The sequence below is a fragment of the Etheostoma spectabile genome, chromosome 23, assembly GCF_008692095.1.
Source record: "Etheostoma spectabile isolate EspeVRDwgs_2016 chromosome 23, UIUC_Espe_1.0, whole genome shotgun sequence".
NCBI lineage: Eukaryota > Metazoa > Chordata > Actinopteri > Perciformes > Percidae > Etheostoma > Etheostoma spectabile.
In genome coordinates, this window is record NC_045755.1 from 10673402 (window position 1) to 10688664 (window position 15263).

At 41.2% G+C, this 15263-nt stretch overlaps 2 protein-coding genes across 3 annotated transcripts; one reads left to right on the forward strand and one right to left on the reverse strand.

Moving 5' to 3' along the window:
- Window positions 1-4768: 4768 nt before the first annotated feature.
- Window positions 4769-6157, forward strand: tmem229a (transmembrane protein 229A). Its single transcript, XM_032505043.1, has one exon. The coding sequence runs from the start codon at window positions 4952-4954 to the stop codon at window positions 6038-6040; it is 1089 nt and encodes a 362-aa protein (XP_032360934.1). The 5' UTR covers window positions 4769-4951; the 3' UTR covers window positions 6041-6157.
- A 3977-nt stretch (window positions 6158-10134) lies between these two features.
- LOC116672978 (hyaluronidase PH-20) lies at window positions 10135-14486 on the reverse strand. Of its 2 annotated transcripts, XM_032505026.1 has the most exons (7): window positions 13553-14486; window positions 12983-13149; window positions 12715-12883; window positions 12394-12612; window positions 12135-12293; window positions 11554-11643; window positions 10135-10906 (listed from the first exon to the last, which is right to left on the reverse strand). In XM_032505026.1, exons 1-7 carry the CDS (start codon window positions 14435-14437, stop codon window positions 10469-10471), a joined length of 2127 nt encoding a protein of 708 aa, XP_032360917.1. In that variant the 5' UTR covers window positions 14438-14486; the 3' UTR covers window positions 10135-10468. The 2 variants fall into 2 exon arrangements, with proteins under 2 accessions (XP_032360917.1, XP_032360918.1); XM_032505027.1 differs by lacking the exon at window positions 13553-14486 and having other exon boundaries at window positions 12983-13164.
- Window positions 14487-15263: the final 777 nt, after the last annotated feature.

Sequence of the window (15263 nt, forward strand, 5' to 3'; positions counted from 1 at the left end):
TTTTGTGGTGAGGAACGTAGAAGAGGTTTTCTTCTGATGACTCTTCCATGAAGACCATATTTGTACAAGTATCTCTTTATAGTGGAATTGTGTAACCACAACTCCAGTGTCTGCCAGGTCTTTCTGGATGGATCATGCAGTCAAACGTGGATATGGACTTGCTTTTCTCACAATCCGGCGAGCTGTTCTGTCTGATATTTTTCTTGGTCTTCCAGATCTTGCTTTAACTTCCACTGTTGCCTTGTGTCCTACAATAAATAGTATAATGAATTCTCGATGTTAAAAGACTGTGGACATGCTACACATGAAAAATAATGGCTGCTATTACCTGTACAAGTGCATTTAGTGCCGGTACTATAGCAACATGAGGAGGAGATGTGCATGTGTTTGAGAGAGGGTCATATCATGTCAGTTGGCATATAATAATGCAATATTTTACCTAATGTTTTTAAAAATGTGTCTAACTTTCTTGTCTCTGAATTGGCTGTGCTAGTTTTGGTTCACAACTGCGTGGGTTAAGTGTGGAGTTATTTCTCTGCTGAAGCCATTCTGATGTTTTAAACCAAGCAGCGTGCAGACATTAGCTGCATTACATTACTCCGTGACCCGTTATCTCTGTGGCCTGGAAGGACCACCTATATCTGTATCACACACACACACGAACACACACACACACACCCACACACACAAATACAGTTAAATATACACACTGTGAAAGCGTGAAAAAAAAACGTACACTTAATCATACTCTTAGTGGGCACACAAACACACAGCCAACACTAATGCATGCATTTAGTCTTCACAACATACACCAGTTAGAGTACAAATAAAAACAAAAGGTGAGTGAGTTAGTAACATTAAATTGTAAACCATTATAATTGTATGATTTGTGCAGTGTTTGTGGTGATTTCTTATTCTTTTTCAGATCCCCATTAGCTTCAGCAACACCGATTGCTAATCTTCCTTGGGTCCACATGAAATTATACACAACCTGACAACACAGACGTCCAAAATCTAATGGTAAAACAGTCCACATACACACACACACACACACACACACACACACACACACACACACACACTTTTGCCTCCTCCTGGGGTTCGTTTCAGAAAGCAGGTTAAGTGAAAACTATGAGTTTGCAACCCTGAGATGAGGGAAACGCTGGATGTTTCTATTTTATTTAAACATGAAAGAGGGGTAACTCCACCTTGTTTCTGAAATAGAGTTAACTTAACCTCAGAGTCAGTTACTATGGTAACTGAGCCTGAGAACCTAACTTGGTGGGGAGCAGGTTTTCTTCAAGAAACCTCGAGTTTCTCTCAGTCTCCACATTCATTCAGTCAGTCTGTATCAGGCACATTTTAGTGCAGTTTGATATCTGCATGAATAAAAAAAAAACAGTGTTGGTTTATAACCATGTTAGGCAGACTAGGCCAATATGGGGTTTTTTCTCAAAACTTTGAAAGTCCTGTGTTGTTTGACCCATTCACCACCCCATCCAACCCTCTCAAAGCAAATTTTCGGGCTTTCATACTACTCGCTGCCGTTGTCGCTCCTAATGCTATGACATCTTCTCATTGACTTTACTTTGGCATTGTTTTCTGTTGTGGCCATACGGAATTTTCACACATTCCATGCCACCACCACGTAATGCGCTGGTAACAGTTTGTGATCATTTCACGGAATTCCGTGAGCCCAGGCTGTCAATACCATTCCACCAGTAAGGTTATACTTATGATTAAGTATGATATTATACACTATATTAGAACTTACTCATTTACTCCAACAGCAATTTTCTCCCACATAAATTCTCACTCTTTTGCAGCAGCCTCTGTGTTGCTTGTTTAACCAAACATATGTTAAAACTTGCTGTATGTGCGCATGAGTATTTCTGCCGACCAGTGTGTTTGTGGTTGCTGAATTGTAGTACCATGACTCCATTCACGCTGCCTTTTTATTGTGGTGATGCACTCGCTTAACCCCGAGTCAACCTACGCTGAGTTGATTGAATTAACACTCATCAACTGTTCTGGAACCAAAAACTCAGAGTTTCCCATCTCCGGGTAAATCAACTCAGAGTTCAGGGTTAAGGTTTTGACACACCAACCCGACGGCCGACCGTCGGCAGAAAAAGCAGTCGGACTGATCAGTCAGCTCCCGTCTCTCAAAAAAGTGACACAGACTTGACGTAATACGTCACCATAACAGCAAGGGGGCGCTAATCTATATTTTCGCCCAAAGAAATCAAAACCGGAAATGATGGAATATCTCTCTAGAACTAATAGAACACAGAGCACGCTGATGTCAGTCATTGTTATCAGAGAGTGTTGATAGTAGTCAAGAAGGATCGTTATTGTCATTATTTGCTGAACGGAAGAAAATACAATGGCTAGTAAAAAGAAGATACTGGGGATGTCAGCTTGGGTTTTCTCGTGCACTGATTTGCTAGTCAAGGGCTAGCACTCCACCAATCAGATCGGTCATTGACTGCCCACTGGCCAATTCAACAAGTCAAATCGGCCAAAATGGATGTTGATGGCTCCTCCGACTAATGATGACACAAAACACATCGAACAGACTCGAGTCACCGACCTCGCCAGACTCTGACGGCCGATAATCGGGGTGGTGTGTCAGAGCCTTTAGACACTGTTTGTGTCCTTGGCATGAATTTAGGTTCTGTGTGATGTGGGACACACTGTATGAAGATGAGTGGATTTAATTCCATTACAACAATGAAACAATAGTAAGCTATTAATACTACTAGCAAGTAACAAGGAAACCATACGAGGAAATGGTCAGAGATGTTGTGACTGGCCTGCATTCATTTCATACAAACTGAATTTTAATTTCCTCACTTTGCCAACTGTAAACCTGTCACTTAAATGTCATTTGAACATAGCCTGTGGCTATTAATGTTTCATCTTCAGTCTGTTGGAATAAAATGTATTCATATCATGTGTGCTCATAAACATTATATTCACGAAGTGCATCACATTAGTCATATGTGTTAAATTCATTAGATTTCGAGCTAAAAGAGCTAAAGCATTACACCTAGTCTGCTTGGTTTCAGTGTGATTATTATGTTCACTTCTAAATAAAAAACATGTAGTTCATGGTTCACTGTGACCTTATGATAAGTTGTTTTGGTACAATGTGTCCAACCATATAGCTCTGCCGAGTGCGTCAATTCTGAAAAGCAGGGCCAAGGGTAGTTAGGGACACGTCCTGTTTTGGGGTGAAGGTCCTCTCCAGTGGCAGTCTGAGACCTGTTATCTAAGGTGCAGGCCGATCTCTGCTAGACACTAACCTTATGGAGACAAATGACAGCACACAAACATGTCACGCGGTAGCAACTGAACTGCCCCTCCCTGAGCACAAAAGATCAAGCAGAAAGGGCTAAAGGGTTAGAAAAACTTGGGGAGAGCTATGGATGCATATTCTCTGTAACTTTGTCTCTGGAATATATTCTATCTGAATAAACGTTCTTTTATCCAACCTACGGACTTGAACCCTTCTTCCTGAAAGAATCTAGAGGGCAGAATTGCAGCCCAACAAGTCACACACTGTGCCTACCACCTATATGATGGGTGATCAATTATGATAAAGTAGTCTTTTACATTTCTTTCACAAATGATTTTGGGCCTACTGTAGGTCTATCATAACAGCAGAGTAATCTGCTGTTATTATCATTAATGACTTGTAATTAACAGTTAGGACGTCTCAGAGGGACGTGAGCTCAATTAATAACCGCGTCAGAGCCAAAGAGCCCCCTCTCCACCATGGCTATAGCTACAGCAACACCGCCTTCTCCATCAGTTTCTCTTTCATGCTGCCTTCATGTACTATTGGAAAACCGAAGATTGGCATAATGATTCAATTCAATAATGAACACACACTAACCCCCACCCCCAAATCCTTCTTGCCGATTATTGGCTGGAACTCTGTTTGTGTATGCTTTGTGGTGCAGGTGGGCACAGTTTGTTTTTGTTGCCGTTTGTAGACCCTGGGCTGTCTACAGAGACCGTGTTTTTACAGTGTGTTCTGGGGACAGGCAGCTCGCGGATAGTGAGGAGATGTTTGCTGTATGTGACAACAAATGTTCTAGCCTAAAACACATCCGTGTTAGAGCACCTTTGAATCATTCAAATAATTTGAATGACTAAAGGCAAACTTAAAGAACAAGTGCCGATGGTTGTTTGTAGATCCACTTTATGTTATCCAAGCTATTGAGATTAATGCAAGCACACAGCATTAATTATTTGTAGTTATGCTTTAGCATAATTTTATAACATCTGAAAGATCTTAGTCATGTTAATGTTTATGTCAACGGGCACATTTTTCCTTTTTGTCAATCTACTTGGGTTGAAAAAAACGTCAGCCTGTTAATATTTCCAATTTAGACAGTTTAAAAAGGAACCATGTAAGGTCTTTGGCCACTAGTAGCACCTTGGAGCTACATTTTTACAAGGACACACACAAGCACGCAAGAGGCAACATTTACATCCCGCCATAGGATTCACGCTTTTCTGCAGAGCAACAGTTGGTAAAGGCAACACACCAACAAGTGTAGCAATGTGCGCACACAGCAGCTAGAGAAGAAGAAGACTACTAGCTAGTAAACATGTAAGCAATGCACAATTTAAAATAGGCTATGTTTCATAAGGACGAAAATGCACTAAACACACGGATGCACACAATGCGTTTTGGTGCATAGGCCTAAAGCCCAACACTTAATGTAAACAGAACTTTCGTTTGGTGTTCTCTCGTTGGGTTCACTAGCTGTGTTGACAAAACCAGGTTTTTCCAGAGAGCACGTGAACGCAGCAGTCACTTCGTGCAGTGCAGGAGATGATTGCAGTGCAGTCGCAGTTTGCTTCACTGTGCAACTGCAGCGGAACAGAAATGTGTAGGAAGAGGGAAGCTGAATCTCTCTAGACATAGTGACTGGTCATGGCCAGTCGGTGGCGAGACGGTCCTCGCAGCTGTTCAGAAGCCCCCGCCTGTGGCCTAAAAACGACGCAAATGCCCCGCCAACAAGAACCGTCCGGAGAGACAGAGGACGCGGCGGAGTCACTGCGGGAGCTGCCGCGATGGATGCGGCTTTACTTCTACGGCATGCACGGCGTAACTCTGGACGTCCTGCTCTCATCATTACATGGGGTTTTAAAACATCCGGACCCCAAACTGGTGGGCTTTTCCTCTCCGTATCTTTGCATCATGCATTCACTGACCCACTTTGCACTGGAGAAGATCTACTCACAGAAGAGGTGTTTCCGAGGTCGGCCTGTGGTGTTTCATCTTGTTTTCTACCCGTCTGTGTACATCGGGCTGCAGATCCTGATGGGGAACATCAACATTTTGACCGAGCAGGTGAGGATGGTGTCTGGCACGCAGCTGGTTGTACACTACATCCTGGCTCTCTATTTTGCCCAGGTGTTTCACAGAGGGCTGTCTAGGCTGCAGTATCACCCCCCCTGCACCCCTGCACCCCCCTGCAAACCCGGCCCGGAGGACGGCGGTCATGATCGGGGGCCTCTTCACGTCCTCCCTGGCTATGTGCGTTTCTTGTTCTTTGGGATGCAGGGCTTTCTGGACGAGGTCCTTTTCACCTCCATTTTCAACCTTGTGGAGAAGTCTGACCGGACCCTCAGCGGCCACACGTCCTTGTGGTCTTTCCTGATGTACGGGAGCTGCAGCTTTGTGGTAGAAAAGCTCTACTTTTACCTGCACTTCAGCAGAGGCTGGGGGACGTGGCGGCGGCTCCCCATCTACATCTGCTTCATCTACACCTGGGAGTTCACCTGGGGTCTAGTCCTGAGGCAGTTTGGTGCCTGCTCCTGGGACTACTCCCATTATCCTCACAACTTCATGGGACTCATCACGCTCCTCTACTTGCCAGGCTGGGTCTGCCTCAGTCTGTACCAGGACTTACTGTCTAATGTGCTGCTGAGAATTAAGTGCAGCAAAGACGTAAATGGTTTGGGGGGGGAGAATGGTGAGGTCAATGGACCACTGGAGTCTAAGAAAAAACAACTTTAGTTTTTCTTCTTGATGTTTTAGCTTTAAGGGAAAGTGTGACTCACAGTCGACCAATGATGACACAAGCAGACTTGTTATTCTAATTAATACATTCAATTAAACTGATTTGATGGTGAGTAAACAGACATAAAAGATGATTGAGAACTGCAAAATGTAAAATTGTATAACGTGGGATCAGATATGGCCTTTCAACTTAAATCCTATTATAAATAGGTCTGTTGGTCAGCAATATGTTACCATGATGACAACAGATGTGATGTTGAATATAGGATTTAACATTTTGTAAAGTTAATATTTTCAGAAAGTTTAGAGTCAGGTATTCACACAGTCTAGACACTTGGTACTGGTATGCAGATGAGACATTTTCCAGTTGTTGCCTGATATTTCTGGGTCCAGTAATACACAACTGATGCTGAATTGTTCACCTAACTTGTTTAAATTCAGTTAACCCACTGCCATTTCTATATATCTGATGTAAAATGTAGTTGTAATATTAATATTTATAGTCTTCATGACACAAGTATGAATATTCTTTTTCTTTTCGTCATGATTGCAGTGGCAGACTTCTTGCCATCGTATATGTTACGTGCATTGTGGCAGGTCAAGTTTGAGTTGGCTTGATTGTGTCATTTAAATATGCATTGTGCATGCTTTAATACAAAGAAGACATGAAAACAACTGGACAGTAACCCATTGTCCCATCTTATGTTATGCAAGCAATCAGTTTTTAAATGTCCATCTCTTTTTTCTTTTTTTAATGTTAATTTACATTTTGAAACAAACTCACTATGTTTACTCATCCTGTTAAAAAAAGAAAGATCATGCCGCCTGAAAATCTCTTCTGTAGCTGAATGGATGCGAAGAGCCAAGTTCGATTTTACTCTGTGAATCTTTTATGAACCAAACGTTACTTTGCTGGAGTGCCTTCCTGTACACATAGAGTCAACCAGACTCAAACAAACAAGGCTCAGTGTTCATAGGGCTCCTTTTCTATATTAGACGCACAGCAGTGTTTTGCAGCAATGATTATTATTAAAAAAAATGTTTTAATCTTCAACTCTAATGACGGTCTCTGTCAGTGAGGTTTGCATTTGTTACATTATTAGAACACTGGTTCCACAAAAAATTATCAGCATTTAACTAATCAAATTTACATTTTTCTATAACCAACACAAACAAAACATCATTAATTTAAATCCATCAATCAGCTAAACATAAACTAAATAGTAGAAACATATTGTAAATACAGAAGGAGAGATTTTTAGTTATATATTCCCCGAACAAACTCCTACTGTTTGTACTGTGAAGGGCATATTCTGATACATTTGCTTTACAGTTCTTTATGCCTTATTACCAGACTAATCTAAGTACCGTGCACTGTGACTTAACAAATGGGGTTACATCTTAGCAAACCTTTCTTCTCTATAAAAGCCACTTTGTTAGCTAAGTACATATTTGGAGTTGCATTGCCAGCAGTTGAAGCTGTTTCGTTCCCCGAGCATCTTGCCTTTTCTCATAATTTATGAAGCCACCCTGTAATCATTTCTTTACAATTAGAAAAAGTTTTGTTCTAATCACAACTTTAAATTCTGATCGTCTGTATTACTCTATTGTAGAAATGAGTATAATCAGATTCTTTAGATTAGCTTGTGATTTGTTGGATGCAAAGCTTGAAAGAATTTGAAATCTATTCTGCTAGATTTGAGTCTGTTTTGAGGGTTCAGTAATCATAGTAACATAATACTTAAATACAAGGCTAAAGTAGTGATTATTCCCTTGTATGCTGTGGGAGCAACATTCAGACTCTCGCACATCAAAAAACATGTTTTGGGTGATTGATCAAGTAATATTTCATTTTGTCTGCACGTATTCAGACGGGTAATTGGCACTAACATGGTTTATCCTTCACTTTATCAACAAAAGAGGTGTCAAAAATGATTTTTAGAGCAATGTCAGAACTGCTACATCTAGCACTGAACGTTTAAAGCACTAGTTTGCACTAACTGTGGCTGGTGTGTTTTTTTCCAACTTGGCAGCTATAGACGTTTTACACTGAGATTGCATTCACTGAACCACAGAGTGAATGGCTTTGTATGTTAAGATTTTCCATGGCCAAATAATTGTTTTAATCATACATTACTTTTTGCTGTTCTATTCTTTAGAAACTTGACTTGCTGGCATACTGTATGACTTCATTAAACCCAATAAAAAATGTTCCTGTGGAATTGCATTTCTTCATTCCTTTAACATTGGCATACACCGTTTACACTATTATGAGCAATTGCGTTTCACATTGTATCGGAGCAGACAAGCAAGATAGTGAGAGATAATAAGGAGGAAATTACAACAAATGAGAGGTGATGTTGGCATAAAGCCTGTTTGTTCCTGGAAAAGACATATTAGTTTTCTGGCACACACAAAAGCTTTTGTTAGCTCACGTTACAACTTTCTTGTTGAGATGTTGTTGTAATAAACTAGCCAGGGAGGAACCAGTATATTACAACAGAAATCCCACACTTTAAACCTTTAACTGATGTTTGTCTCCTGGACTTGTAGGGATTTATTTCTGATGCTCACTGTGGCATCACAAATAGACAAAAGTGGTTAAAATTAGGCTGCATAACCAAGAAAGTATCAACCCATGTTGTCTCTCTCTTCAAATCACCTTGGAGATCATTTTGACCCAAGCAAACACATGAATCCAGACTCTCCCTCACATACTCATCCAGAGGACACCATCAATGCACTAACGCTGTGAATGCTGTGTAGAAACATGAAAACACAGTTTAATGCAGGTGAAAACAGGAAGTGAGATGCACCAGTGTGACTGTTAATTGGCATCACCATTAGTCATCCCTCCACTAATACAACACCTGAAAAATTAACCTTGTCATATAGGTTGACCACCACTAGCCTGTAAGGCTCCATATCGAATATTGAAAGGCCATATCAATCTATATTGTTTTATATTAACATTTAAATGAATGGTACAGAGGACACTATTAGTGACAAGCAAAGATAAACTTTATGCTCCTTTTAGCCTTTATGAACTCTTTGTTCAGGTTTTACAGCACATTTACTATATACAGTATTTATGTACAGTATGTATGTATTTATAACCCTATTTCCAGTAGCAACAAAAGCTAAAAATAAACACCACTGTACACCACCTGCTTAATACTAAAGACAAAGCAAAGTTAGCCATTAGCTGTTCAACAGTCTAGCAAGCTAATCGGACAGTTATTTCGCTTAGGGATTACAGATTAAAAACAGAGTGAAAAGAAGATGGAATATTACTACTTACATTTGCCCGGTGGCCAGAAACTTGTTTCTAAATGAATGCTAATGTTACTCCACGTCTGCTGATAGTGTGATTAACTTAAGTAACTGCTTGCTAACAAGCTACTGTTGCTAACAAGCCTGACAAGGTGATAACACTTTAGCTAGCTTCTTGTGGAGTTTGTCTGCCCTCTAGTGGCCTAAAACTCACACCCACACAGGTGTTTGCACTTATTTGATTAGATCGCCTCTCAAGTTGAAGGTGGATGTAGCAAAGCTGGGCATTACAAAGGGGTTAATGTCCAACCCATGGTCAATTGCCAAAGAATCTTTTTAAGACCATTAATTCAGATTTTCATGTGTTTTGCAATCAAATTATTTAAAAAAAAATCCAAACAAAAAGTCTGTTTCCCTGAAGGTTTAACTAATACTCTGAACAATCATTCCCATGCCATAAAGATCTTATTCAATGGTTCTTCACTGCTCCAGTAAATAAGACGGTCCTTAGATACAACCTAGCAATATCATCTTAATTAGTAACACCTGTGCATTTCCTACAATGCCAACAAAGTTAAAAATAGCCCGTGAGGCACAGTCTGTACACGACGTGCTGAGAGGAGCTCTAATCAATCAGTATAAGTGTAAACACCTGTGTGGGTCATCAAAGAATGAGAAATCTAATTCAATTTAGTACACAAAGCACATTTAAGTTAATGACATGTGTTGACTGAGTTTTTAATTGAACTTTCATCCTATTTTCTGGGAATTGTCATAGGCAAATTCAACACAAAACCAACAACCCTCCTGCCTCCACATCTCTTTTCATTTATTTACATATGCAGTCAAATCATATACAAATACCCGGTGGGAATACTTAATAGAGCACATTTGTTTGTAAGTTTGATTTTAGATTAGGCAATCCCCTGTTCTTTGGCAAGACTATGGAGCATTTTACTTACATTCTACCAGTGGTCATAGTGTGGACGCATTATAGAGATGAGGTGATGGTTCCTGAGCCCTTTTAATATTTCAGATGAAATGTCCAGCACTGGATTGTTGCATGACTAGGTAGTTTCCAGGTTTGAATATACAGTATTGGTCTAAATGGTGTGTTTCTTGAAAAAAGTCACCAAACATTTTGATTACAAGCTAAACTTTGAAGTTCTTTTTAACATTGTCCTTAGTAATACTGGTTTGTTGTGTATTGTCCAGCATTGCTTTATTTAGAGTGTGAAACTTTTGGTACAGCCCTTGCTTCACACTAAATATCAGGGCTTTGGCTAGCTCTCCGTATGTCCTGGGATTGCAGATCAGTCCTTTGTAGCATTGACAGGTAAACTTCCTGCTCAAAGCCTTTAGATCTGTGAGCGTGGGTCTCCCTAAGACAAGATAGCGCTTCTGAACATGCAGGATCCTGAAATTCTCCGGGTTCAGATGGAGGTAGTGACTTGAGTTGTAGTTTTTTCGGACACAGCGGCCATTCCCTCGACACAGGAAGTTGCTGCAGAGCTGGGCGGCTATGGTGACATTGGTGATGTAAGGGTTGAGGGTGGTGGAGAGGTAGGATGAGAGGCCTGCACAAGATGTCTGGGGAGCAAAGGAAAGACAGTGGAAGCAGGAGCAGAAAGGGCAAGAGAAAAGTTTTAAAAAGTAAATTTAGATTTGGTGTACAACTGTCTGAAACAGAACATTACAGCAAGTTAACTGCCCTGAAATATGTTGATATGCCTGCGTATGATTAAAAGGAATAGTTTGACATTTTAGGAAATACTCTTATTGGCTTTCTTGCTAATGAATTAGATGAGATTATACCACTCTCATATCATGTCCAACATGAAACTGAAGCCAAGATATGATTAGCTTAGCTTAGCTGGACATGGGGAAACACCTAGCCCTAAAAAGTCATAATGCACTGAATAATACACACAGCTGTAATAATGTGAATTAACTTGAATTTCAATGGTGAGTTATCATTTACAAGACTTGAAACTTCATGTGAAAGTCACTATCATCAAGCTAATCCTGGCCTCCCCTGTCATGGATTAACTAATACTGTTGCACACAACCAACATACTCCATCAGCACCTGTGTCGCTGAGGTATTGTCAATCAATCACAGAGATACGCTGACTCCTATATCATCTAATTGAACACATTGTCTCTGGTCTTAGTAGCTTCCATCAGTACACTGTTATGTCTTTCAGCTGTCCAGTGGAGGTCTGCGGGTGATGTTACCTGGTCATCATAGTCAGCGCTGGCCCCCCACAGCACAGCGCCAGACACTCCCACTGCTGCACTCTCCCCAATGGTGCTGACCAAGTCTCCCTGGACACAAATTGGGAAATATGTTCATTATTGCCTTTGTATATATACACAAAAACAATCATGTACACACGCATGGAGCACATACTTTTACAATGTTCTTATTTCCCTAGAGTCTCCTTGTACAAGGTGAAAAGAGAGGATAATGATTACACACTCAGGTGACGGTGACCACTTGAGCAGGGTGTTTTTACACCAAGCAACCAAACCCCTCTTAAAAGTGGACATCAGGCTGGGAACACCTCACTGCTGGGATGAGGAAGTAACCTAAGATGTAGCTAATCTAGTCAAGTGTGTGGTCGCTAACTAATGAGCTGTTTTAAAAATGTAATCTGTTAGAATAGTGGATTTAGTTACAAATCTAATTTTAGTAAGTAGTTGTCATAACAATACATGTCTCCCAATGACATATCATGCTTCATAGCCATACATACATCTGAGAATTCAGCATGTGTTAAACAAATCAACATTTAGAGTGAATGACTCTCATTTACCTGGCTGAGGAAGCGTCTATTCTGATCAACAAAGACAGGTCGCATGTAAGCAAACACAGGCGCAGTGCCACTCCTTCTTGGCAGGGCAGATACTCTCAAAGCTTCCTTCACACGGTTTCTCACCATCAGGGCGGCTCTGGGATTGTCTGCCAGAAAAACCTGACACCGTGCAATGATGCAGGAAATAAAGAGGAATTCCAATTTTGGAAATGATAATAGGGATACATAAGAAGTAAATATTGCCCACAATCTAACCAACCTGCAGGTAGACAGAGGGGTAGAGGGCAGTGCTGGACTCCCACAGCCAGAGCAACTCATCATTCTGCTTCTTCACCTGGTTGGAGCAACGGCCTGTGTAGTCTTCCTTTTCCCAGCCATAATTGTAGCAGTTAGGAAACAGGTAGAAGCCCCAGAGATAGTTGGGTCTCATAGCTCTTCCCATTGCCAACATCCCTGACATGAAACTCTTAGCTGCCACCTAAAATGAACGGGATGAAGAATATAATAGAAGAATCGATATTTAATAGCTATCCAGAACTATGTAATTTGTTTTATTAATCTTCATTAAGTAAGTTCTGACTTGGAATTGTTGTTTTGCTTTCTCTGTGGCCTGCTGCACTGTGAGGGAGCGGTTTGTCTGCATAAGGTGGGCCACAGATAAAGTCTGGTAGATTCTCTTGGGGCCCCAGTTTCTGTCCCATAGGGGGCGCCATTCCTCCCAGTCTATCACAGCCAAGCCTCGGCTCGTCCTGGAGGGAAGACAGGAGGATGAAGAAGTAGGTCAAAGTTCAAACTCAAATGTGTCAAACAAATAAAGGGTGACATTTTTGGATTTTAAGCATGCTCACTTGGATGGGATGTAATAGTTAATATCTGCTCTGGCCTTGTTAATACTGGCTTTCAGGTTACCTCTCTGAGGGATGCCACCATTGAACTGTTTCCTACTAGTGAGGTCTACATGTGGGTATAGACCCAATCGGTCTGTGTAAAACAGAGACAGAAACTGGCCTGGTACCTGCAGCAGAAACATGACGAGTTGAATCAACTTGTGAATTTCCCTTAAATAAGTATAAGATGTGACATATGACATTTTCAAAAACAGCAGCAATATGAAAGAGGCCTCTTTACATAGAAATGACCTGTAAATATTCATGTTCAATATTTAATTTCCTGTGATAACATCATGTAGAAACAAGACCCAGAACCAATTTTGTTTGCATCCATGTAGCAACTTGTTCCAAAGCAATCCCATTTTAGAAAACAAATGACCAGACATGTCCTTCTATATAATAACTCTATGTAAAGCAAAGACGATGAGCTTGTAATTTGATCACAGCATGTGTTTTGCAACCATGGATTTGAACGTAAATAAAATAGTTTTAGCTCAACTCAATACATTCAGATACATTTCCCCTTACCTTAGCAGGTGTGGCCACTCCTTTAAAGGGTGAGCTGTCTAGTGTGATGTTGAGCCTGTTGCACACAACATCAGGAATATTCCAACTGACAATGAAAGGCTGGTGCTCAAACATTGGACCTGTAGTGTGGGGGAGAAGGGGAGGCGGATGTCGCACTGGCTGACGAGAGGCTGCTGCTCCTAGAGGAGATGTCGGGGTTTTAGGGAGAAGGATGGGTGAGGTCTTGGCGAGAGGTGGCGGCGAAGTTTCAGAGGTTAAAGGCAAGAACGCTGTGGAGAGGGCTGATGGCGAAACAGGAGAGGGGAGCTTGGGTGAAGCAGTTTGAAGTAGAGGGAATGATGACAACCTTTTTGGAAGTGAAGTGGAGTTGGAGGGAGGATGTTCTTTAGCAGTGTGAAGAGGATGCTGTTCAGAAGACACATGAGTCATTTTGGACAAATGACATGGGAGGTTTTTGTGCAGAGGTGGTCCTGTAGTTTTGAGGGTTGAGGTCAGATGTTTACAGGGGTGAGGTAGCAAGTAGGCTGAGGGTGAGGATGTGAGAAGGCATCTGGGGGATGTCAGGTCGCAGGGTGACATTGTAGATGTAGCTGACGTTGATTTTGAGTGAGTTGTGGTATTGGCTTCTGACAAAGACGTTGGGCTGATGGTGGAGGTGGATGATTTCAGGATTGCAGGAGTGGTAAAATAAGTGGTTGATATGTTTGTGTCCCCAAGAGGAGGGATGAAGGCTTTTGGTGTGGTCAGGACAGATAAAGAAAGAACAGGCCAGACAGAGATGGTGAAAGCAGGGAGGATAGAGATGTGCAGAAGGGGAAAGATTGATGGGGTGAGCGAGAGAAGCAGCAGCACACAGCTTCTGCTCTTCTGTGTGACTGAAACCATCCTTTCCTCTGGCTGACGAAAAGCAGAATGAAAACAAAATCAAACAGCACCAATTGAACTTTATTTAACAGTCTAATATGCTGATAATTTATATATTGATAGCCAATTTTGCTATAAAAAGGCAAGATAATGCTCCCTCTTGTAAGGCATTACACTATTGAATATGTTTAGTAGATGCAACAAAAAAAAAGCCTACAACAAGCTAATGCCCCACAATGTGTTGTTTCCACTTGTCTCATCAGCTAAGATTGTTTCTTGAGTTATTTATATGAACATTTAATTTGAACACACAAAAAATAATACCAAAATATTCAAAGTCCTTTTTTCTTCAATCTGCTCAGCTTTCAACTGTGAACCGAAATCTCAAAGAAATCAGAAATTTCTCCCCAGAATCCAATCAAATCCCATCTGCCATATCTAGCATGATTTCACCTCCCAAACATAAACTACACATCTCTTCTATCTAAACAATGCTAAACAGAGACAAGGCCCAAATCCTAACTCATGACACACCAACTCAAAACTAACTCACAGACCATGCAAAAAGACACAGTACCTGGACATGCCTTCACCATAAGATGTGTGGACTGGAGCACAGAGAGTGAGAGTATCCTCACAAAAACAAAACGACACTGTCTGATATAGTTAGGGGAGGGCAGGCATGGTGGGCAGAGCTGCATACAAGGATGCATTCTGCTCTCTGTTGTTTGTCTCAGAAAAAAAAAAACCTTGTTTTGATCGCACAGTGCCAAGTTGGACTAGGAGAGGAGGAAGGCACATCTGGGTGTGAGGTTATGGAGCGTTTACTGTCCTCATAGTGATCGCA